Here is a 27,169-nt window from a genome sequence, read left to right on the forward strand (position 1 = left end):
TTTTCCTTTGATAAGCCCAACTCTTAAATAACCGACAAACATATGTATATCGGCACGTACCAAAACAATATATAATATCAAACGTAAATATAGTAGATATTAGACTCGAATCTTATATATTCAACTTAACCGACTATTTTCTTAAACTTACTTTATGAAATACAACAACAACTCGTAGATAACTCGTGTTTAGTCGATGTATTAAAGTGATTTCTTACGCTAACGAGAATAAGTAATCCCTATATGAACTATTCATCTTCGGGAACAGTTAAACATTTCTTAATCCGTCCTTCTCATTCTTAGATTTATTACACTTCTGCGAACTTTGCTTAAATCCTGTCCAAAACGAATGCGTGACACTATCGAGCGGAAATAATATAAAAAACTTGAGAAGAGTGCGCTTTGATAACGTCCACTGAATATACTGATTCTAAAACTTTGAAAGCAGTGAATTGCCAATTAGGCATTCTCACGTAACAGGTCATTTTTACTTCTTGTAAATAGTTGCTACTGAGATTAAGAGAGCCAGTACCAAATTTGCCTGAATTGGCTTATTCTTAGGCCAAGTCATAGTGATTTGAAATTGATAATTAATTGTTTCATTCAACTTTTTCAATATAGTATCGATTCCATTATAATGCACATTAGCTTAATCAGAGGCAGATTTGTTATCATTGTTTGGAAATACAGATGCTTAGTTAATAAAAGTTATAACTTAACCTAACATTTGTCCTTGAAACAAATTTAACATCCTTGTGAAGCATTTATTTATAATTATTAACTACTCGTAATTTGTAATGAATTGGATTTCAAAAAGATGAATGTTATACACATCGGTTAACACGACACGTGTTTACCAAAACAAAAATATCTTCTAGATGTCAATGTAACCCAATGAGAGATGATGACACATACGAATATAATTGCATAATAAAACACACGGTTTTAATTTGTTTTATGAGTATTTTGTGCGATGCATTTTCTGAAGTATTACAAATTTGACAAACGCACGTTGGCATTTTCAAATAAAAGCCATTATTGAACAATTAAAGGAAAACATTTGAAACAATGCATTTTGTCTAAAGCTATGATATTTTAACACTGCATTACGTGCGTTTGCATTTCTGGCCACTATTTGTATCGAAGCGTTCTTGGAAACTATGCAAACATGAATGACGACCATTACACCGATCGAAAGACAAAACAATGCATTCGTTTTTGCGCTATGTCACTTTAACGAACTCTTGCGTATAACAAAACCATCAATAAGAAACTTACCTGGATTGACGATCAATACTACTTGCATTTGCATGTGTGACGTTTTGTTCATCTACCGTGACAAACATAGATAAACAGGATTTCAATACAACCAACGTGAGATATTTCAATTCGGATTATCACAACTATTCTTTGAGGTTTGTTAGTCAAAGTTGAGTGCATTGCGACCAAAATGTTTTTGATCAATAAATAAAGATAGTTTGAGCACAAGAGCCTCGATCTTCGTAGTCAGGTTGGTCTTTACCAGTTTTTGATTTAAATCGATTTGATGTCAAATTTATAAGCTTGAGTCTTGAAAGATTTAAGAAGGTCGGTCCTTTAGTATAGGTCAGTGGCTACGGTCACGATGACATTGTCGAATCTAAGCGTAATTTTACAGAATTGTCAAGCTCCATTGCTAAGGTCGTTTCTCAGCAATGATGGAGCTGGTCGACTTTATATCCCCTGTCAGAGCAACCAAGAGTAGTCTTGGTGTTTGGATTATATAACCAATGTCGGAGGAACAAATGGTTTCATATCCCCCGTCAGAGCATCTTATGGTTTTCATAGCTGGTGGACTATATATACCCTGTCAGTGCAATCGTTGGTTGTATTAATTAATGGATCAGTTGCTTCAACATATTTTGTGTTTGCCGAAACTTCATTGAGGGAAATGTTGGAAGCGGAAAAAATGGCGGTTTTCGAAAGGATTTTGGTGTTTTGGGAGGATATTTTGACCTGGTAAGTATGTTATATCACTTTTCTTGCAATATTTATACGCCTACCCGGCGGCCGCTCGTGTAAGCTTCTCCCCATCAATCTATTTTTCAAGAAGCCTTAAGAACAAAGTTACGGAATGTATAAGCTGGACGATTGCTTGTTTAGAAAGTGAAAATAGAAAATTGCGTGACCTGAAACTGTGCATTTACCATTCTTGTACCTATTTTTTCAATGAATATTTGCATCTTTTATTTCTTTTCGAACGCTTGTGCACTTACATGGGCACTGTGCGGTATATTGATTTTGTTTAAACACCTTTTTTGCCGGGTTTAGGGAATAATTTGCAGTTTTTGTTGGACGTATGTGTGCATTTATAAAAGTGTAACTATAACACGAGCTGTAAAACATTTATAATAAAAGGCAGTTTGATACCCATTAAGAGTGTACCGCGTATTTGTTATACACATTAATCTTTCAGATACACGTGCATACTTTTCTAGTAATTCATATATGTGCTCAATAAATTTTGTCTCTCTTTCTATCAATGTAAGAACTGATGTAACATGAACGCCTCGCAATACGGAAAATAAAATGAGTGCATTAAAACATTTAAAGTCTGATACTGTTTCACCATGAAAATCACGGAAATACGTTTTAAAACATTGGTAGTCTACCAAACATCCCACCCACTTAATGTAATTTCCCCATGTAAACGGCCATACGTATGCATACAAATACAAACAAATATCATTTATAGAGCACAAAAGTTATAAAAATATTATATTGCGCTTCACAATTACAGCAAACAATTCATTGGCCATAAAACTGACCCAGCAGATAGGTGTTTCAATTTAGTTCTAAAAGTGGCGTCAGATGCAATGTTTTTCAGATAACTAGGTAGATCATTCCACCATTTGGGACCAATGACGACGATTGATCGGTCAGCTAATTTGGTTCGACGCCTTGGAATGGTAAATTATTCTATCTAAGTATGTATCTAGCCTAAAGAGGTACACACATTTCCCTCAAATACAATGGGGCTGTACAAAAACACGCTCGGGAAACCAGCACTAGAACCTTATAAATTGTTCTAACTTTAACTGGGAGCCAGCGTATTTTTTTAAGGGGTTCAGTACTTGGTATTAGATAGGAATCATTTTAGACCAGTCTAGCGGCATGTTTTTGGACTCGTTGTAATTTGTTGATTTGGTAATTTTGAATTTCGGTGAAGAGACCGTTGCAGAAATCAATATAAGAGTGAACCAATTTATGCATTTATGGTTCCGTTGATTTTCTTGTGAGATTTTTTAACGCATAAGCTTCAATTCTGTAACTGCACATGTGCTATTTGTCTTTTTTTCAGATGCGATTGTCAAAATTCAGCGTATTGGTCATTCGAACACCTAGATCTATTACACTTGTTATGTTTAATTTTTGTATTTGACGTTTGGTTCCATACATAATTATTCAGTTTTAGCCTAATTCATTTTCAGTTTGTAAGACGTCATCAATGTGCTGATTTCTTTGAGACAATTGGTAAGCTGTTGAAAAGCAATTGCCTCCTGTTGAGAATTTTCCGCTTGAATTTTAAATGTTATTGTCGTCAGCGTATTGATACAGATCGGCTGGATATTACTGAACCACTCTATTAAGAGCTGATATATACGGGGTAAAGACCACCGGTCCAGTACAAGAACCCTGTCGAACTTCGAACCTCAGTGGTTCAGTTTTAGTATCTGATTGTTCAACCATGAGTTTCATTGTTCTCTTCGCGAGATAAGATTCCATCCATTTCGAGGGAGTGCCTTGAGTACCAAAGTCTTTTTGAAAAACTCGAATCAGTGTCGGAATGTCGATGTTATCGCATGCTGCACTCAAGTTAATCATGACCACAATTGAAACTTTTATCAATGGTTTCCATGATTCACTATACATGTTGACCATTGCTGTTTTAACACCATGATATTTTCTATAGGCACTTTGATAAGATGGAAATAGTTTGCTTCTATATGTACATTGTTATTGTTTATTGCACCGCTTTTTAAGAATCTTGCAGATAAATAATAAATTTGAAACTGGCCGATAGTTTTGCATGTTCGAGTGGGACACCTTTCTTCTTTAACAAACATTTAACCACAGCACCTTTCCACTCACAAGGGAACACACAAGATGTCAAAGACCTATTCTTTCACATATGTGTTTGGAATGACATCAATTTCACACGTTGCAGATTTTGATGCATACATAAATTCTTAACATCATTTCTGACGATTGTTTGAACGCAGTTTATGTATTAATAATAGTATGAAACGGAAGTGAACTGTCCCTAGACCTTGTTAGTAAACTGACGTTACCGCGTATAACATCATGATATCTCCTTCCGCCTCTCAAATCTTGGTTTGGGTGTAATCATCCTTGAACTTAGAAAGTTTTGCACTGTATATGTTTTCAACACCACTGTAGCCCTCCCTCGACTGGTCGGATTTGTCATTCATATAAATTTTCTCTATTGATTGTTCGTACTGCTTCAGCAGTTTCAAGTACCCAGAAAAACATGTAACCGTCGGTCTTCAAAGAATTGTTTTGACTTCAAAAGGTGCATTTTTAGTGTTGATATCTGATGAAGCTATTGTGAATTCAGACACAAGATCTTTGCCATCGTACGAGTTATGTACAATGCTGTTAATGTTATCAAATTCTACTCCCCGCGTGTCCCTGAAAACAGATTTCCAATTGTGAGATTTAATATCGTTTCTGATCAAAGGAGACCTACACTGTTCTAAGTTACAACTGACATAGCCTTGTTCGGGGATGTTATATTCTGATAAGGCTTCTGAAACATTCACACTTTTGTCGTCTAGTTTTGTGATTATCAGGTTACCACTAGAATGAATTGAAGAGTTGACATGTCGAACCAGTCTATAAGATTTCAAACACTGCTGGATTTTATTTGTAGCAATCTGATTTATAGTCGATATGGATGTTGAAGTCACCAGCAGCATCAGAGATTCAGTTTTGATTGTAATTTGTTCAAGAAATTCAGTGAATTATGTCATAAACATAGCCTAAGTCATGGGACATCTCTTTGTATATGGTGATCGATATATTCCAAAGATATAAAAGATGAATGATTGATTACTTTCGATTCATCACTTTCAATCGAATGAAAGTTTTCGCTGCGCATTTTGAAACTTTATGATTGTTCCTGTGTAACAGAGTTAGTCCTTAACCTGTACGGTCGTGTCTCGGGATATAATCCAAATAGTAGCCATCCTGAGACAATTCTCACCTGACAACGGCATCAGCCCTGTAATAATACAAAGGTCAAAAACTATTCTCCAAGATGTGCTGAAGGAGGTCAGCTGATTTTCATTACACGGACCTTGTGTTAACAGTTGAAAAGTTAAGTTTTTTCCCGTATGTTTGCACTTATCATTAATGTATGATTTAGTTTTACTGAGATCAAGTTTGTGAAATGAACGCCAGCAATAACTTTTGTCCTTGATTCTAAACTGGTTATAAGAGAAATGCTTGTTGTTGATTATACAATAGTCGACTTGTTTTGAGATATATGGTTATACAATAGTCGACTGGTGTTAAGGTGTATGGTTATACAAACAGCGACTAGTTGTACATGAGAAAACCTGGTCCTGGGGTGTTTATACAGATATGCTAATATGAGCAACGATCAATCCGTCGGTCTATCTTTTGGCCTTAGCATAATTGGCAATTCACACGAGCATCACATGATGTAAAACTTTCAGAACATCACCGAAAGGTTTAGTTAAAGAAAAAAAAAATCGTATTTATAATAAATATTATAAAAATAAATTTTGACTGACAAATGTCGGAGGGTCCTCAGAAATTTACAAATATCAACGATCGTCAACATAAAAGTTCTCTGAATTATTGTAACTTTTTTCTAATTGGTGACCTATAGGCCCATTGGGCCGGGTGTTATCTGTTTGATACTTAACTATTGAATTTGTATTATGTTTATACACATGTCACGGTAATAAACAATTTACTTACTTACTTACTTACTTACTTAAAAGTGGTAAAAGCGTAAATGCCCTTGACCCCATCTTACATACTAATGAGATAGCAGTAAAATCAAAACGTTCGAATGCGATAACCTTTGAATCTCCCAAATATTCACAAAAGCCTGCATTGAACAATCACATTAGGTCACAACAAATTGATCATTTGCCAAAACAAGTAGTAGCGAGCGATCGAAAAAAAATGAAAATACTTTTTTTTTTTAATTTAAGGCAATCCAGAGGCGATCGGAAAGCGAAAAATTAATAATAATAAAAAAAATGATGTCTTTACAAATTTGTCATACAATTATGTCAAGAAATGCTTTTTAATTGCATTCATAGGTTCTCAGTTATACATGAAAAGGTTTTGATTGTATCACATGAAAATCTGTCTTAATGTTTAACAAATGGCATTAAGATCCAGTGCTTTACTAATAACTTCAATTTAAACATGGATATAATGTAAAGACAACATTTCTTATAGTAATGTGCACTTATTTGAAGACTAAAAACTATTGTATTCATTCTGTAACTTACTATCACAAAAACATTTTAGACTAGGAAGATTAATTCATCATTTGAGCATTTCCAAATATCAGATCAGGTCTTAATTTGAACCTCTTGAAGCACATGATAAAATTGTAGTGGTTTGCAGAAGATGTAAATAACCTCGAGAACATTTCTAAAAAAAGACACGGGGATTGAATTGCGGGACAAAATAATTTAAAGCAGTATCAAACAAATCTGCAAATGTGGCACCGGTCATTATATTAGAGCAGGTGGTGGAATAAAGATGTTTCCCTTTCAAGACCTCGACTTTACCACGAACCTATGGATTATAGGTCCGTGCCTTGAAAAAGAATAACATGACGGCCTCCATGGCATCAATGCCCGTAAGAAACAGACCACTTTAAATATAGGCCACTTTAATACAAATCGATCAACGAAAACAAGTGGATAAGAACATAGAATTCAGAAAATTATATCTGTTATTTTACTTATAAAAGGTTTTATTTTCTGATTTTACTGATGTTATTCTTATACTGTACATGCATGTTTAATGCACTTGTCAATTGTAACCACGGCCCCCAAGGTCGGGGAATAGCGGGGACATTGACAAACAGTCCAGCCCACCCCGGCTAAGTCCACCGCATTCACCCGGCACTGCGTGGCCACCTGGAAGGTTAAACCTCGGCCCATTTCCCCGGTTATCCTCCCGGACCTTGGGGGCCGTGGTTACAATTGACTAGTGCATTACACGGCCCCTAAGGTCCGGGGAATAGCGGGGACTTTGACAAACAGTCCAGCCTACCCCGGCTATGTCCACCGTATTCACCCGGCACTGCGTGGCCACCTGGAAGGTAAAAACTCGGCCTATTTCCCCGGTTATCCCCCCGGACCTGGGGGTGGGGGGCGTGGTAAAAATTGACTGGTGCATAAATACAGACTGTTTTTAAAACATTTACAAGTCCTACTATTTTTATCTGTTTATAACAATTATGAGTATATGAAAACTGAGAAATGCATTTTAGAATTTAAAAAATAACTCACGAAATCATGTTAAATTGTTGTAAGTCGTGTGTCCGTGCATTTTGATATAAGTTTTGCACTCAAAATTCGATTTAGTTATTATTTAACACGAAAGTTTGAGTACAAAACAATGAATGACTTAAAACACACATACATAATTAATGTCTTTGACGCTGTGAAACTGTTGTTGTTTACTGAAGACTATAATCCATTGACTATGACAGTGATTTTCAGTTAAAACGTGTATTTTACATTACGAAAACTGAAAGTAACCTGAAAATTAAGGAAACCGAAAATAAATAACAACGGTGCGCCCTGCAAAATATTCCCGACAAAAAAGACTGTCAACAAATATCGGCTGTTTTGGGGTTACCCGGACCTGATTTTGTCATGACACGAGAAAATTTTGCTCGCGAAGAATGTTAAGTATGGAAATAACTTCAAAAAAAGGCGAAGTCGATGTTGCAGGTTTACATTCTTAGTAAAAGAAATTCAGAAAAAAGAGGAAATCCAGAAGTAAAAAAAAATAAATAATATACGCGACGAAATAGTACGTGCCGGCGCAAAAAAAGAGTTATTTTTTTTGTTTTGTTTTTCGAATCAATTTGTTGTGGCCTTACAGCAACTGGTAAACATTTTTTGATGGCTAATTATGAACGTACTCAGTATAATGTTTGGTTTTAAATCCATTGTCTCGGTTATTGTCACCTTTGTATTGAATAATTAAATAAAAGGATTTATCGCCTTGTTTCTTGTGGTAAACGTGTATGGACTCAGGAGTACACGCTTGCACATTGCTAGCCTGCTGCCTTGAACATCTAGAAGCGTGTCGTTCTGGTTCATGTCACATAAACACTTACAAAATACGATTAATTTCTAAGTGAAATCCATCAAAATTTAAAATCAATTTCAAAACAGTTTTGGCGTAATTGAGTTACTAATATTATAAACATATCATATAACTCTTATATTAGTGCTGGTATACATTGTAAGACACTCCCTTGATCATAAGTGTCCCCTCCTAAGTATTGTCAGTGAATCTAAATACAACATTTTTTCACGGACTGCATATTACATCATCTTTTGACGTGCCAATATTGATTTAATCAATTTTGTAAACAGCAGTTGAATGACAAATATCCTTTATCTATCTCCATATGACATTCAAATTCTACTTACGATATCATTTCTTTTGTAGAATTCGAAAACCCCGACAATTATCGCGAGGAAGGTGGTATTCTTTAAGTTTGCATGCAAATATTATATCGATCATATTTCAATAGAAGGTCAGAGATGTTTTGGGCTGAATAGATACAATGAATACTTATTTACATATCTTGTAAAATGAATAATCATCTTATCAATTTTAGCTCTATAAGAGGTACTTGTTATACAAATGCATTTTCAATGACGCACAGGTTTTGTAATTATATATAATGTTATAGTCTCATGCTCAATATTGACATATTCATGTCCTCGGTCCCCCATACCTGGTCTACAATGCGTTGGTCTTGATACCAATGAATTGCATTATAAGCGTAAACATTGACATTGAGAAACATCCGAGACGTAGACATAAAAAATGCTTCGTTTTGCTTTTATCATAATCCCAATTCATTTCACTTTGTAAACTGTGTTTAATAACGCGTTACCTGTGATTTCTTTAAAAGCTTTTCTTCAAAATTTAGCCAAAGTACAGACATGCAGTTAGTGACGGACATTTTTTCAGCTTACGATAAAACAATGAAACAACACAACTGATATTTATTGAATTATTAAAGAACTGATAATCAAGTTAAATATGGAACAATAATTTTGTTCTATTCAACTTTATAAAGTCTTTTAAGGGTAATAATTAACAGACAAATTTACTGACAAGATAGTATTACTTAGTACTTATTAACAATGGTTAAGTAAACTAAATTTACTTTTAGCAATTGAAAACAAAATACGTTGATTCTGTTCGAGAACAGAAAAAGAAGTTTAAACATAGAGAACACAGGTTGAAAATGCAAGCGATGAAACTCGATCAAATGACCATTAATGAAAATGTACTGCTGACATATACGAACGAAAGACGGACGAACAAACAGACAATATAATAACAAACATTATAAATGCCAACAGAGACAAACAGAAACAGTCAATACTAATACTATTGATGATAATGAACTTAAGAAAACAGCGTACGCCATAAAGTGACTTATTTTCATATTAAAGAAGTGATATAATGATAAATCGGTATTGAGGTGAATGGTTATACAATTATCGACTGGTTGCAATATTAAGAAAACAAAAATACTGAAACGCGATGTCAAACAATAAAAAGAAATCCTGTATTCCTTATAACAAGGACAGAGACGAGGAAATATCCTGAAGTTAACATCAAACTCACAGAAGTAGTAATAATCCATTTACATATTCTTCATTAAACATAATTAAAAACAATCGTAGAGGTCTGCATGATAGTCGACTAAAGATATATGAATTGCAATTGTCGCAGGCTTTGTCAACTGCACAAAAAACACAGCAATTTAAAACTATAACCACATAAGTAGAATGAAACGGCCTAAGGTATTGGGGAAATACCCTTTATTTCCCACACATCGATCAAGATATAGGTAAATCTATCGTATAATCGGAAGACACATTTAGAAGGATTACTCATAATAAGTGTTTTGTGATGACAATGTTCACTTTAAGTATGAGATACCGTTGATCGGACTTGCATAATTACATCAAAACATGTACTTAAAAACTGAAAAAGCTATGTATGACTGTTTACAATGCAGTTTAACAAAGTTTGGATTGCATGGACATCATGAAGTTTGACTTTGAAGTGTTTCATGTTCTTAATTCGAGAATAATGTGCGATTTCAAACGAAAATGAACGTTCTGAAAAAACATAACTAACAAAATAAAACAAACAACAAACAACAACTTATTTATTTTGATTGTTCAAGTAATGCTGACATTGTGACAGTGACAGTGCTTTTTGACAATGTTTTTGTGTATAAAAGTGATTATTATCGCGAGGAATATCGCTCCGTTGAGCTCAATCAAGGGCAAGTAAGTTAGAATCGATTCCCTTTTGTGATTTTTCAGGACCCTTTATTTGTTTAGAGATCATGAATGTTGGGCAAATTCACTGTCAAAGCTTTCGGGTATAGTACCTTCCTTGCAGTTGTGTTTGTAATTCTAATTCCGTTCATCAGTTAAGGTTGTCCTGGGCGTTCTGCAACCTTTCTCTTTGGGGTGTCGATGTTGAGGTTATTGCAACAATCGGAGGGAGTGGACAAGATCAATTGTTCCGCATGGTTGCCATTAATGCCCTTGAACCTCATAAAATACAAAAACACGATATCATTCATGAACAACAGGTATTCCAACGCTTTCGGATTTGTACCTATCATAATTGACAGGCATAGCCAAACAAAGTGAACACAATTATTGATAAGATGTCTAGCATGACAAGAACTTTTTAATATTTGTATATATTTATTAGCATGTTTAAACTGAGAAATAACAATGTAATCATCGTGAAGCATTGAAAATGAAAATGAAAAACAACAGAAACAAGCTTAGTAGTCGAGAATATAAACATAAACCCCGTTTAATGGCACGGGGTAAACGCAAAGGACATAGAACACAAAAGCAACCAATCACAAACGAGACTCGCGGAACAACACACATTTCAACAAACGTATATATTGTATAAATAGATGTGCTTATGAAGGAGTTTTAGGTATCGCCTTGGAACGGCCAGTAAACTGTTAATATACTGTGGGTTTGAACCAGTGTACGTGCAACTTGAAAGAGGGGATGTAGATGTAGAAAATTTGATTACAAATTTGTCTTTACGTGAAATTAACAAATGTCGTACACAAAAATATATATTAAAGAACAAATATGGAATCCTGAAAAGTTCATAGTTCGGTGATAGGTTACTGTTTGTATGTCACAGTTACCGTTTATATATGTCGGTCGTTGAGTTTCAGTTTCGTTGAGTTTCAAACAATCTACAGAACCTTCTGTTCCTAATTGGCTCTCTCCCCACACCAGTTTCCTCTAGTAATTCGACAAAATGATGTAAATTACTTAAAAGCCTTCAGGTATTTCATTGACTTATTGAAAGGTGCTTGAAAATATGTAAATGTTTGTGTTTTTTTATTGACATTATAAGTCAATTTTTAATTTTAAAACAGCAAGTCTGCACAGACTACTCACATTTATGACCATAGCATCTTTTTAGACCCTTCACTAAAAACGTTGGCTACTTAAACTAAGTAAGTGTTCGATAGAGCGTCCTAAGGTCACACAACAATTTAAAGGAATATCTAAATTTGACATCGTAAAATGTATTTCTACGGAATGCATGACCGATACCAGTACACTTTAAGAAATTATGTATCCAAGGTTTAAATACAATATTAGTTTTTCACCATATATATCATGTCATTTTTTTCCAAGTCTACTAGACGTTGCATGACTTTCTGAAATTATGTTCTGAAAAAAAAAACACACGATAAAGTATATAAAATAATATCTTAAGTATATGGAATGCGTATTTCAATATTGAAACAGGAATAACAATGAAAAGAAAAAAAAACCGGAAAATGGAAGAGACTCCTGATTCCAATTCAGAAAATGCATCTTAATTCAAATGGTGTTTCTTTGGCATTCGTGCTAAAAAGAAATAAAAGAAAGCTATGATAATAACTTTTGAATCCGTTTTGCAAATTTGATATGTGTTTTAAACCTTTTTTCTAATGTCGTTGGTGGTATTAAACTAGATAGTGTTCGCCATGCTTGTTGGGGTGCAATTTTTCCTAGGTTGCATAACGCCGATTTCCTCATCGCTTATAGCGTCTGGCCTATTGGCAACCGACGTACCAAAGACAAGATCACTAAGATGCCTCGAATAAATTACATATTGTATCAAGGGTTGAACGTACTGTAAAACTAGTACATTTCGTTAAAATATATTTTTTGGGTTATATGGATGAATTCAAACGATAATTTTTATGCATTTTCCCTATTACGCAAGGCTAATGCCCTTTCAAATAAAAATGTAAAATACACAAATATGAATGCAGTATGCCATATTTATGAAACCTACCAAATTTCTGATTCGTTTCGTCGAAAATATCTACATTTACAGTATTTAATATTTACTTCTTGGCATTTAGAACATCTGCTGAAAATAAACTTGGCTTAGTATATATAATATATGTGATGTTTGTGGAGTTTTGTGCTTTTCTACCAGGTGATTTTTATTTTCTATGGCTTATGGCGTTAACCCAGAGTCATTAAACGGGGTGTATGTTTAAACTTTTGGATACTGAGCTTGTTTCTGTAGTTTTTCATATGAATGTAAGAACTAATTGTTTCATAATTTTGTTTGGCCTGTCCGTTTCTTGAAGATTCGAAAAACGTTGGGTTATTGCGTTAACTCTGGCGGCATTGAATCAATCAAAAATCACCATGCACTATGAAATTATCAAACGATTCCCGAAAGTCATGGTTTGGCATGCCTTAAATCAGCTCATGTCTGGCTGCAGTTTTAAGTCATCTGTCCAAAAATGTGTAAAAGTGTGCACTTTGTACATTGAATTGTATTGGTATGCAATATCTAGGATTTTTCCCTTTTCCCTTTCCACTTTTACTAGGCAAGAGTATTGTATCACCGATAGTTATTCATTATTTTTCATTTAAGAGCAACACATTTAAAACAACGTTTACTTTTCATTTTCTAAACGCAAGTAGTTCTCAAAATTAAAACTACTCCGATAGTGTCGACATGGTAACAGAGTGTGATTAATCTGACATAGGTTGTAAGAATGATTGTTCCTGCATACTTCAAATAACCAGAAACAAATTAATTACGTATTTGACAAAAAGCGTTACACCAGGTTTTAGGATGAAATCAAGGTTATCAAAAATAGAAGAATGGCTTCCGCCCAACAATGATTAATGGATCGTGATGAAAGTTAGTGTTTATGGATCATATGTAAGGAGCAAATTTGGGATTTCTGTTGAGGGGACTTGGGTCACGGTCAGAGTCACTGGATATCTTAGAACTCATGGATTGTTGTTAAAGCTGGAGTGTAGGTAGCTCATGGGATTGCTTTTGATGAGGGTGGGTTCAAGTTTAAGTTCAGTGTTACAAAATATAGAAAAACGGTTTCCACCAAATAAGTAAGGTTAGATTTGTTGGATTTGATGGATAGAGATACATGTTTGTGTTTAGATTGATTTCTCTAAGGGCTACCTTGAGATTGCTTTTCAGAGGTATGGGGTCAAGGTCATGGTCACTATTACTTCAAATGGAGGAAAGGGGCCAATACCACTGTAACTTACAACATCTACATGGTTTCCGCAAAACTACATTTTTAGAATTGATAGAAACTAAAATTAAAAATTGTGAACTAGGTTCATTTTCAGTTACGTCGCTGTTTGCTGAAAATAAAGGTTGCTACTTTTTTCTCATTAATACAGGGAATTCATTGGCAAGATTTACTGAGTGCCCATGCTATAAAACATGCCTTCATCGAATTGCTTCTTTTCTATTTGTAAAATGAAATTGTAGTGCCATAAATCGTTTTCAGTTACGTTAGCTGAAAATAAAGGTTGCTACTTTCTTCTCATTAATACAGGAAATTCATTGGCTAGATCTACTGATTGCTCATACTATAAAACATGCCTTCGTCGCATTGCTGCTTTTCTAGTTGTAGAATGAAATAGTAGTGCCATAAATTCTTTGTCAAGGTTAATTATGTGCTGTAAGACTAATATGGATTTGATTCTTTAAAGAACTCTTATTTACTCTATTGACCTGAGTTTTTTGTATATTTGTAGGGGACGTCGTTTGGTAACTATTTGAATACTAACCGGAATAACCTGCATTGAGTTCCTCTTCCGATGATGGTTCTAAGACGGTTAACCCCAGATTCCCTTAGAAATATAGTTGAATGAGTATATGAAATGGCTGTACGTTATATTTCGTTTCTGTGTGTTCCCCTTAAGCGTTATTCGCCTATACGGTATATTGCCTGTTTATTCATTCATCTATGCATTTGATATAAAGGTACTAATATTGTTCAGTTAAATATGGATATACATTGGACCATGATCGCAGGGTTTTTGACAATCATCGCTTGGTTTTGGTATTTCAATTAAAAAATGAACCGACTAATGCAAGACAGGGGCCGACATACTATGTTAGTAAAAAATGACAAGAAACAGCAAACGGAAGTATACGCAGTCAACATGAATCAACAAACAAAAGTAGCCACAATAAACAGATATCAACAAACAGAGGTAGCCATCATCAACGGAGAAGTGATCACTACTGACAAACTTCAACAAACAGAACAAGAGACTGTTGACAAACATCAACAAACAGAGGTAGCCATCATCAACGGAGAAGTGATAACTACTGACAAACATCAACAAGCAGAACTAGAGACTGTTGACAGAGATCAACAGACAGAACTAGAGACTGTTGACAAACATCAACAAACAGAACTAGAGACTGTTGACAGAGATCAACAGACAGAACTAGAGAATGTTGACAAACATCAACAAACAGAGGTAGCCATCATCAACGGAGAAGTGATAACTACTGACAAACATCAACAAACCGAACTAGAGACTGTTGACAGAGATCAACAGACAGAACTAGAGACTGTTGACAAACATCAACAAACAGAAATAGAGCATGTTGACAGAGATCAAGAGACAGAAAGATGCACGTTGGAACAGACGGGAAAAGCGCAAGGTAATGCGTGTCCATTGCTTGTATAAGTAATTGTACGATTTAGAACTTAACTGTTCTTTACGTGCCCAGCTAAGCACAATGCCGATTAGTGGGTTACGATTGTATGCAAGTTAGCTCATATATTGATGGACCAGCTCTTCAAACATTTAATTCATGTAGTATTTTTACTTTCGACTAAGCTCAAGTTTTTCTGTTTTAAAATCCGGTTAAACTATGACTTATGCTCACCCCTAACGGTAAGATTAATTGTAAACTAAATAGTCATTTTACTTCAGGTCCGAATTGTGTTAAAGAACAAAAACGGTTGTTTTCACATAGCAACACATTTAGAAGGATTACTCATAATAAGTGTTTTGTGATGACAATGTTTACTTTAAGTATGAGATACCGTTGATCGGACTTGCATAATTACATCAAAACATGTACTTAAAAACTGAAAAAGCTATGTATGACTGTTTACAATGCAGTTTAACAAAGTTTGGATTGCATGGACATCATGAAGTTTGACTTTGAAGTGTTTCATGTTCTTAATTCGAGAATAATGTGCGATTTCAAACGAAAATGAACGTTCTGAAAAAACATAACTAACAAAATAAAACAAACAACAAACAACAACTTATTTATTTTGATTGTTCAAGTAATGCTGACATTGTGACAGTGACAGTGCTTTTTGACAATGTTTTTGTGTATAAAAGTGATTATTATCGCGAGGAATATCGCTCCGTTGAGCTCAATCAAGGGCCAGTAAGTTAGAATCGATTCCCTTTTGTGATTTTTCAGGACCCTTTATTTGTTTAGAGATCATGAATGTTGGGCAAATTCACTGTCAAAGCTTTCGGGTATAGTACCTTCCTTGCAGTTGTGTTTGTAATTCTAATTCCGTTCATCAGTTAAGGTTGTCCTGGGCGTTCTGCAACCTTTCTCTTTGGGGTGTCGATGTTGAGGTTATTGCAACAATCGGAGGGAGCGGACAAGAGCAATTGTTTCGCATGGTTGCCATTAATGCCCTTGAACCTCATAAAATACAAAAACACGATATCATTCATGAACAACAGGTATTCCAACGCTTTCGGATTTGTACCTATCATAATTGACAGGCATAGCCAAACAAAGTGAACACAATTATTGATAAGATGTCTAGCATGACAAGAACTTTTTAATATTTGTATATATTTATTAGCATGTTTAAACTGAGAAATAACAATGTAATCATCGTGAAGCATTGAAAATGAAAATGAAAAACAACAGAAACAAGCTTAGTAGTCGAGAATATAAACATAAACCCCGTTTAATGGCACGGGGTAAACGCAAAGGACATAGAACACAAAAGCAACCAATCACAAACGAGACTCGCGGAACAACACACATTTCAACAAACGTATATATTGTATAAATAGATGTGCTTATGAAGGAGTTTTAGGTATCGCCTTGGAACGGCCAGTAAACTGTTAATATACTGTGGGTTTGAACCAGTGTACGTGCAACTTGAAAGAGGGGATGTAGATGTAGAAAATTTGATTACAAATTTGTCTTTACGTGAAATTAACAAATGTCGTACACAAAAATATATATTAAAGAACAAATATGGAATCCTGAAAAGTTCATAGTTCGGTGATAGGTTACTGTTTGTATGTCACAGTTACCGTTTATATATGTCGGTCGTTGAGTTTCAGTTTCGTTGAGTTTCAAACAATCTACAGAACCTTCTGTTCCTAATTGGCTCTCTCCCCACACCAGTTTCCTCTAGTAATTCGACAAAATGATGTAAATTACTTAAAAGCCTTCAGGTATTTCATTGACTTATTGAAAGGTGCTTGAAAATATGTAAATGTTTGTGTTTTTTTATTGACATTATAAGTCAATTTTTAATTTTAAAACAGCAAGTCTGCACAGACTACTCACATTTATGACCATAGCATCTTTTTAGACCCTTCACTAAAAACGTTGGCTACTTAAACTAAGTAAGTGTTCGATAGAGCGTCCTAAGGTCACACAACAATTTAAAGGAATATCTAAATTTGACATCGTAAAATGTATTTCTACGGAATGCATGACCGATACCAGTACACTTTAAGAAATTATGTATCCAAGGTTTAAATACAATATTAGTTTTTCACCATATATATCATGTCATTTTTTTCCAAGTCTACTAGACGTTGCATGACTTTCTGAAATTATGTTCTGAAAAAAAAAAACACACGATAAAGTGTATAAAATAATATCTTAAGTATATGGAATGCGTATTTCAATATTGAAACAGGAATAACAATGAAAAGAAAAAAAAACCGGAAAATGGAAGAGACTCCTGATTCCAATTCAGAAAATGCATCTTAATTCAAATGGTGTTTCTTTGGCATTCGTGCTAAAAAGAAATAAAAGAAAGCTATGATAATAACTTTTGAATCCGTTTTGCAAATTTGATATGTGTTTTAAACCTTTTTTCTAATGTCGTTGGTGGTATTAAACTAGATAGTGTTCGCCATGCTTGTTGGGGTGCAATTTTTCCTAGGTTGCATAACGCCGATTTCCTCATCGCTTATAGCGTCTGGCCTATTGGCAACCGACGTACCAAAGACAAGATCACTAAGATGCCTCGAATAAATTACATATTGTATCAAGGGTTGAACGTACTGTAAAACTAGTACATTTCGTTAAAATATATTTTTTGGGTTATATGGATGAATTCAAACGATAATTTTTATGCATTTTCCCTATTACGCAAGGCTAATGCCCTTTCAAATAAAAATGTAAAATACACAAATATGAATGCAGTATGCCATATTTATGAAACCTACCAAATTTCTGATTCGTTTCGTCGAAAATATCTACATTTACAGTATTTAATATTTACTTCATGGCATTTAGAACATCTGCTGAAAATAAACTTGGCTTAGTATATATAATATATGTGATGTTTGTGGAGTTTTGTGCTTTTCTACCAGGTGATTTTTATTTTCTATGGCTTATGGCGTTAACCCAGAGTCATTAAACGGGGTGTATGTTTAAACTTTTGGATACTGAGCTTGTTTCTGTAGTTTTTCATATGAATGTAAGAACTAATTGTTTCATAATTTTGTTTGGCCTGTCCGTTTCTTGAAGATTCGAAAAACGTTGGGTTATTGCGTTAACTCTGGCGGCATTGAATCAATCAAAAATCACCATGCACTATGAAATTATCAAACGATTCCCGAAAGTCATGGTTTGGCATGCCTTAAATCAGCTCATGTCTGGCTGCAGTTTTAAGTCATCTGTCCAAAAATGTGTAAAAGTGTGCACTTTGTTCATTGAATTATATTGGTATGCAATATCTAGGATTTTTCCCTTTTCCCTTTCCACTTTTACTAGGCAAGAGTATTGTATCACCGATAGTTATTCATTATTTTTCATTTAAGAGCAACACATTTAAAACAACGTTTACTTTTCATTTTCTAAACGCAAGTAGTTCTCAAAATTAAAACTACTCCGATAGTGTCGACATGGTAACAGAGTGTGATTAATCTGACATAGGTTGTAAGAATGATTGTTCCTGCATACTTCAAATAACCAGAAACAAATTAATTACGTATTTGACAAAAAGCGTTACACCAGGTTTTAGGATGAAATCAAGGTTATCAAAAATAGAAGAATGGCTTCCGCCCAACAATGATTAATGGATCGTGATGAAAGTTAGTGTTTATGGATCATATGTAAGGAGCAAATTTGGGATTTCTGTTGAGGGGACTTGGGTCACGGTCAGAGTCACTGGATATCTTAGAACTCATGGATTGTTGTTAAAGCTGGAGTGTAGGTAGCTCATGGGATTGCTTTTGATGAGGGTGGGTTCAAGTTTAAGTTCAGTGTTACAAAATATAGAAAAACGGTTTCCACCAAATAAGTAAGGTTAGATTTGTTGGATTTGATGGATAGAGATACATGTTTGTGTTTAGATTGATTTCTCTAAGGGCTACCTTGAGATTGCTTTTCAGAGGTATGGGGTCAAGGTCATGGTCACTATTACTTCAAATGGAGGAAAGGGGCCAATACCACTGTAACTTACAACATCTACATGGTTTCCGCAAAACTACATTTTTAGAATTGATGGAAACTAAAATTAAAAATTGTGAACTAGGTTCATTTTCAGTTACGTCGCTGTTTGCTGAAAATAAAGGTTGCTACTTTTTTCTCATTAATACAGGGAATTCATTGGCAAGATTTACTGAGTGCCCATGCTATAAAACATGCCTTCATCGAATTGCTTCTTTTCTATTTGTAAAATGAAATTGTAGTGCCATAAATCGTTTTCAGTTACGTTAGCTGAAAATAAAGGTTGCTACTTTCTTCTCATTAATACAGGAAATTCATTGGCTAGATCTACTGATTGCTCATACTATAAAACATGCCTTCGTCGCATTGCTGCTTTTCTAGTTGTAGAATGAAATAGTAGTGCCATAAATTCTTTGTCAAGGTTAATTATGTGCTGTAAGACTAATATGGATTTGATTCTTTAAAGAACTCTTATTTACTCTATTGACCTGAGTTTTTTGTATATTTGTAGGGGACGTCGTTTGGTAACTATTTGAATACTAACCGGAATAACCTGCATTGAGTTCCTCTTCCGATGATGGTTCTAAGACGGTTAACCCCAGATTCCCTTAGAAATATAGTTGAATGAGTATATGAAATGGCTGTACGTTATATTTCGTTTCTGTGTGTTCCCCTTAAGCGTTATTCGCCTATACGGTATATTGCCTGTTTATTCATTCATCTATGCATTTGATATAAAGGTACTAATATTGTTCAGTTAAATATGGATATACATTGGACCATGATCGCAGGGTTTTTGACAATCATCGCTTGGTTTTGGTATTTCAATTAAAAAATGAACCGACTAATGCAAGACAGGGGCCGACATACTATGTTAGTAAAAAATGACAAGAAACAGCAAACGGAAGTATACGCAGTCAACATGAATCAACAAACAAAAGTAGCCACAATAAACAGATATCAACAAACAGAGGTAGCCATCATCAACGGAGAAGTGATCACTACTGACAAACTTCAACAAACAGAACAAGAGACTGTTGACAAACATCAACAAACAGAGGTAGCCATCATCAACGGAGAAGTGATAACTACTGACAAACATCAACAAGCAGAACTAGAGACTGTTGACAGAGATCAACAGACAGAACTAGAGACTGTTGACAAACATCAACAAACAGAACTAGAGACTGTTGACAGAGATCAACAGACAGAACTAGAGAATGTTGACAAACATCAACAAACAGAGGTAGCCATCATCAACGGAGAAGTGATAACTACTGACAAACATCAACAAACAGAACTAGAGACTGTTGACAGAGATCAACAGACAGAACTAGAGACTGTTGACAAACATCAACAAACAGAAATAGAGCATGTTGACAGAGATCAAGAGACAGAAAGATGCACGTTGGAACAGACGGGAAAACGCAAGGTAATGCGTGTCCATTGCTTGTATAAGTAATTGTACGATTTAGAACTTAACTGTTCTTTACGTGCCCAGCTAAGCACAATGCCGATTAGTGGGTTACGATTGTATGCAAGTTAGCTCATATATTGATGGACCAGCTCTTCAAACATTTAATTCATGTAGTATTTTTACTTTCGACTAAGCTCAAGTTTTTCTGTTTTAAAATCCGGTTAAACTATGACTTATGCTCACCCCTAACGGTAAGATTAATTGTAAACTAAATAGTCATTTTACTTCAGGTCCGAATTGTGTTAAAGAACAAAAACGGTTGTTTTCACATAGCAAACATCTACATTATTGTTAGTAGTGTTACAATTGGCACGATAATATGACTAGCTTATTTGTGGATAGGAAACCCAAAGAACCATTTACCATTCCTTTGTAGTAAACAATACTAGCAAAGACGAATTTCAGGCTTGGGAAAGAATCATTAACGTTGTCATCTAGAGTCATTAGCGCTAAATACTTGGCCAACGTCACAGATCAATCATTAATCCTCAAAAATATTTATGTTATCTCAACCAACAGGTTTGGCCGTTGACAGCGACTTTGTCGGGGTTGTGAAAGATGAGTTAGAAAAGGTATGTTGTTTAATTATATCTTCCTAAACATATGCATTATTTACAACATCTGTGAGGGATGACCAAAATAACGTTAACATTTGCAACATAACTGAAATGTTAATTACCAATGTATAGTGATATATGTTATCGGGAATCGGAATATAACATAAATACACTGATAACATCCTGAAGATAAAATGAGAAAACTGGATACACAGGAAATCGTTTAAAATTACAATGTTTACTTTTTCAACTTACTTTGGAATATACTATTTTTAAATATCAATTTAATCATTAAAAATATTAGGAACTAACATTATCCCTAGTATGTATTTATCATGAGTTTTGTGTTCTTATCATTTGTGTAATTAAAGTATAACATTGTTTATTCAAATGGACTGTTGATATTTTGACTCAAAACGTAGTTCCATCGTCAACCGGATTTACATACATTGTTACTGTTGTATATGACTGGCCTTAGAGACGATAACGCAGCATAACTTCGTTTTCTACAATTATCTTATTAAACGATGAGTCATTTGAGTTGACATATAAATGAATTATTAAATAAAAATATCACTAGTAAAGTTGATCGCCATAGCGCCAAACAGTAAAGCGATTGATAAACCTGTTAACGTTTGTTTATGAATAATACTCAAAAACAAAACAAAAATCACAAACAAGAAACATGGAACAACAGCACTTAATTCAAAAAACAACACAGTGCATAAATACTATATAAAACGACTAAGTCCGTTCATCAATGATTGCTAAGTACAGCCATGAAACCGTCAGTAAAATGTAAAATTAAAGGGGGTTTAAAGCAGTTTTCGCGCACGACCTTACTCTTATACCAACAATTCAAAATAAAGTAAAATCCTAAAAGTTAAATCTTATCAAAATATGCATTCACTAAATAATAAAATAAATAATAATAAACTAATAGGTGACCCCAAGTACTTCAATGATTAATGATCTCAACTCTATTTGCAGACGAAATAAATCAAATCAGAGCATCTTATGAAAAAACTTCTCAAAGATACGATCCAGTAATTGTTTGAAACTTTGAGCATCACACAATATCCGCCTTAGTAAATAAAAGGTTTAAAGTTGTGTGATCATAGAGTTTCATAATAAAAAGTATCATTTTACAAAACCTGGGAACAAACAAAAACATCATTAAAAATAATACTACGACATGTATGCGCTAAACCTTTCTTCCAAATGATTACCTAAATAAAAATTTAAAACAAAGAAACTTCACACGCTGGAACATTCCTAGCAAGCCAAGCCACAATACGTGTTTAATGATACAACAATTAAGAGTAACTATTTAATTTGAAACCACCGCGTGCCGGCTATGAACTATATCTTTAATTACTATTGCTTTTATTAAGATAGGTGTAGATTGCAGCAAAAATGAATATTCAGCATATTGTCATATAATTTACTTTTCAACGTAAGATGAGACATTTACACAGTTGCATGTTTCAAGGATTATTCGAATATCAATCGAAAGTACAATGCCAACCCCAGAAGCCATTTTTTTCATCAACAGCACGTTGTACTGCAAAATGTTATACAGACCGCAGGCTTAAAACATTACTATATTTGGGAAACCGCGTTGACATGATCAGTGAATACAAGGTAGTAACTTTCTGGAAAGTTAAACTCGTTACAGGGTGCAACACCTTAAATTGCATCAAACTCTTATAAGACAATTTATTTTCTATGCATAAGCCCATCCAGCCTAGTTCAGAAATCAGACAATCAAAACATACATTATTCAGACAAAATATGTTTGAATCGTTAATATTTCATTCAAAATTTTTGAATAATGTAATTCATAAATGATGTCAAATTAAAGGTTTTCTTTAACTTTTATTTCAGTTTGAAAATAGTTCAAGGGCTACCAATTACATCGATATAAAAAGAAAAAATGGTACTAAAGGTTTAGAGGAAAAACTAAAGATGTGAATAAACAAATGGAAGTCAACTAAATTGAATATTGCAGTCATTGGGCAAGCTGGTGTTGGAAAATCTACTTTCATTAACACATTTTTAGGTGATAGAATTGCAGAGACAGGGCCTTTCGAAACAACAGTCAGATGCGAACCTTATTTTCACCCTAAAAATAACAATATGGTACTGTGGGACGTTCCTGGAGTAGGAACACGTTCATTTCCAAGAAATGACTACCTGCAGAAAATAAGCTTCCGAAGTTATGACTTCTTTCTCTTAATGCTAAGTGAAAGGGTTTATGAAAACGATTTATGGTTAATGAAGTGCATTTTGAAAATTAAAAAGAACGCTCACATTATAAGGTCAAAAACAGATCAAGCGATTGAAAATGCCCAAAAGGATTATCCTGACCGTCCTAAAAAAGAAGTTTACGACATGTTAAAAGATCACATCGTCAAAGAATTCCTTTCTGAAAACATTCGTGTAACAAACATATATCTCATAAGTGGACATGATGACAGCCGCTTTGATTTCAAACTATTAGTTTCAACACTTTTGCGCGAAACACCTGATTTGAAACGCTGTGCAATGACATTGTCTGTTGCCCCCCTATCTAATGATATTATAACAACAAAGGTGGACGTACTTAAGGAACGAACAAATGCACACGCATTGTTATCATCAATGGTAGCCACAATACCGATACCAGGTGCTGGCATTCTCGTACAGGTGGTTATGTTGTACGAAGAAGCTAATTTCTACAGAACGCAATTAGGCACAGATGAAGACAGCTTAAAAAAGATTGCAGAAAGAGTACACTGCTCTGTTAAAGATCTACAAATAAAGTTAGACATGAAGATGCATATTATACTTCGTACAAAAATGGCTTTTTTATCCTACTTAAGGACAAATATAGCAACAGAAGGGATTCAATCTGTTTTGAAACTAGCTATCCCATTAATTGGAAGCCTCATCGGGGTAGGAACAAACTATTCGCTCTGCGTTTATTCATTGAGAAAAATTCTATCAGAGGTTGAGAAAGAAGCACGAAGCTTAAATGCATATGTAGTGAAATGGACCGAAAGTGAAAGCCAGATTTAAATTCTAAATAATTTGGTAATCCAAAGTTATTATTTCTGTTTTTGTAAACGTTATCCTTGTGCGGTTATAATAACTCAACAGTGATTCGTATTTGGTCTCACGTCTCGGGAATGTTTATGTTACAGTCAGATGTTTTCTGTTTAAATAATTTAAATATAAAACAAACATACAAAATATATTGAGTATGTCAGCTAATTGAGCTCGCCTCCGATTCATATTTGAGAGAATAACTTTTTTAACATTTTAATAATGTGTGATGGTTTGTTGGCGTGCTCGTTATTGTTTGTGTATACAAGTTGTGACTTACCACGACTTGTCTAAATCTTTGGTGTGTTTATAGTTTGTTAACGTGCTTGTGATGACTTTTAAATTGTGTTTGAGACAATCCTATTTGAAAAATGCTCGAAAAAAAGAGATTTCTCATAAAAAAAATGCCAATATATTTCAACAACTGACATTAAATATTACTTTAAGTCGTCAACTTTTAGCTCTTTGTTTTCATATATTGCAGCAAATCTTGGATGAGTTTAGCCCAGTAAAACTGTATGGGAAAACAAGACATAAGAAAGTAGCTTTGCGATTAAGCTCTGTTAGGGTAAACTCTAAAACGAATAAGTGTTATAGCTTGATTAACATGCTAAACTATAACAAGTCTTTTAGGGTGAAAAATGTACAAGAGTTGAATGTGTGAAGGAGAACATATACATGCTTATAACGATATATTGCTATGAACAAATAGTGTTCACTATTTTAGTGATTAAATTTGTGTCGTAAGTAATTGTATTAGTTTGATAAGTATATTTAACTGTAGCAAATAGAACTGTTAAGTCATGTGTGTATGTAATTAAAAAAGATCATCTGTACATATTATGTAAATGTTATGTTCCGTTTTTGTTTTGTAATACTTTCTCTACCCGAAAGCCATTTTGGCTTAATCAAGTATAAAAGATGATTTACATAAACCCAGCCATATTTAATTGACATATAATTTGTCTTGATAAATGAAAACGTGTCATATATTTTGTTTTAACCGACACTGCTGAGGTAAGACCATCCAATGTCATAGATATTCTAAACAAATAAACGCATACATAAATCGGCTTCAATAAAAGAAATGCTTACTGTGCATTTTGCAAACTGAAGTCCATTAATAGTAGTTCGCATGTGTTGTTCTGCACTCATATCTTTACAAATTGAAAACCAATTGCCACAATGCAAACTTACGGACATTTGGAACTCTGATTTGACATATAATAAAATGGAGCTCCTACCTCTATTTGAATTTAAAAAAAATGAAATCTAAGATATTTCATATTAAAACGACCTCTTTATTTAAATCAGTCACTAGATTCCGGACAAATGCTTAATTTTGCAACAGAATCTGCGATCATAATTTCCAAAGACAAAAAATTAAGAGATCAGAATGTGTTATACACATCCTCGCAATAATTGTTTATATAAATGATTTATTTGAAAATTAAAATGAGATTAATGCTCTCATTTATATATCCCTTTTTGATAATGTAATTCGAATCAAATTTGATCAACGTAATACCCGGCAAACCTAACCTCGGCATCCAGTTTACCGCTAAAGATAGGCAGGAAGCCAGATATCCTAACGTCAAAATCCAGTAAACCGCTGTATGCTCCGATATCTGGCGTACCTGACCTTGGCATATAGTATGCTGCTCAAAATGACCCGGAATCCGGCGTACCAAAAGCTATTAGGTTGCATCCATAAATTACAGATACAACGATTTACAGCTTTATTGGTGACTGGTTTTCGATAAAATCAAAATGAAATTTCTTCAAAATCATATTTATGTTTGTATTCTTAGATATTATCTGTTTTGAATTTGTACAAATAGCCTAGGCACATGAGCACCTTCGGAACTACTCACTTTGTGAAAAGAATAATTCCACAAATGGAAATTTGGTGTGTGTTTTTTCTAATGGTTTACGATTTCGGTTGTTATAATCTTGATATTTTGGAGTGTTTGAGCTTTTCTAATTAAATATTAATGTGAAAAACTACAGAAACAAGCTCAGTAGCCAAACTTGAAACACAGACACCGTTTAATGGCACATGGTAAACGCCAAAGACATAGAACACAAAAACAAAAAAATCAGAAACAATAAACATGGAACAACAGCACAAACTCCACAAACAATACAGTGCTTATATATTATATAAAAAAATAGGTAAGTTTATCAAGGATCAAGGATGTTAGGTATCGCCTTGGAACGGTCAGTAAAATGTAAAGTGTATCTTTATAGGCGGACTAAACAAGTTTACATGCACAAATCTTACTCATATCCTAACAATCCTGAAAAAGGAAAAACGTAAAAAGTGATTTTTTTCCGGTGATCCAGTTTGCAAAGGCATGATCTCGAACACTAGTTAATATAATACTCTTAAGAACATTTTCATACATCAACATAAAACACTACATGTTCATGAAGTGATTGTACAGTAAACAAACAAAAAGTCAACTGAAGTTAAATATGCAGATACAGTGCTATTACAGACACATCTTTTACTGTTCCGACATAGAAAAAGACGGGGACATACGCTTAAGTTATTCTTTGCGTATGTTATCAAAATATAAAATGAAAGAATCATAATAGTATGGTGCACTGATATTTTGTCAATGGAAATCCCTCAAACGCCCGATAGTTCTACATGCCAATATTCTAATTAGATAAATATCCCGTTGGTCGCAGC

The 27,169-nt window shown here is 34.2% G+C and overlaps 1 protein-coding gene across 7 annotated transcripts; it reads left to right on the forward strand.

Annotated features, from left to right (window-relative positions):
• The first annotated feature begins 1,380 nt into the window (after window positions 1–1,380).
• On the forward strand, window positions 1,381–25,538 carry LOC128244606 (T-cell-specific guanine nucleotide triphosphate-binding protein 2-like). Of its 7 annotated transcripts, none has more exons than XM_052962617.1 (5): window positions 1,381–1,415; window positions 14,406–15,327; window positions 19,862–20,782; window positions 21,347–21,399; window positions 23,272–25,538. In XM_052962617.1, the coding sequence occupies exon 5, from the start codon at window positions 23,524–23,526 to the stop codon at window positions 24,442–24,444; it is 921 nt and encodes a 306-aa protein (XP_052818577.1). In that variant the 5' UTR covers window positions 1,381–1,415; window positions 14,406–15,327; window positions 19,862–20,782; window positions 21,347–21,399; window positions 23,272–23,523; the 3' UTR covers window positions 24,445–25,538. The 7 variants fall into 7 exon arrangements, with proteins under 7 accessions (XP_052818577.1, XP_052818576.1, XP_052818575.1 ...); XM_052962616.1 differs by lacking the exon at window positions 1,381–1,415 and adding an exon at window positions 1,416–1,510; XM_052962615.1 differs by lacking the exon at window positions 1,381–1,415 and adding an exon at window positions 1,814–1,998.
• Window positions 25,539–27,169: the final 1,631 nt, after the last annotated feature.

The sequence above is a fragment of the Mya arenaria genome, chromosome 8 (genome assembly GCF_026914265.1).
Source record: "Mya arenaria isolate MELC-2E11 chromosome 8, ASM2691426v1".
NCBI classification, from domain to species: Eukaryota; Metazoa; Mollusca; class Bivalvia; order Myida; family Myidae; genus Mya; species Mya arenaria.

Bases quoted from the DNA above. Each gene is read 5' to 3' on its own strand.
- LOC128244606 (XM_052962617.1), top strand. From the start codon at position 23,524: ATGGTACTGTGGGACGTTCCTGGAGTAGGAACACGTTCATTTCCAAGA.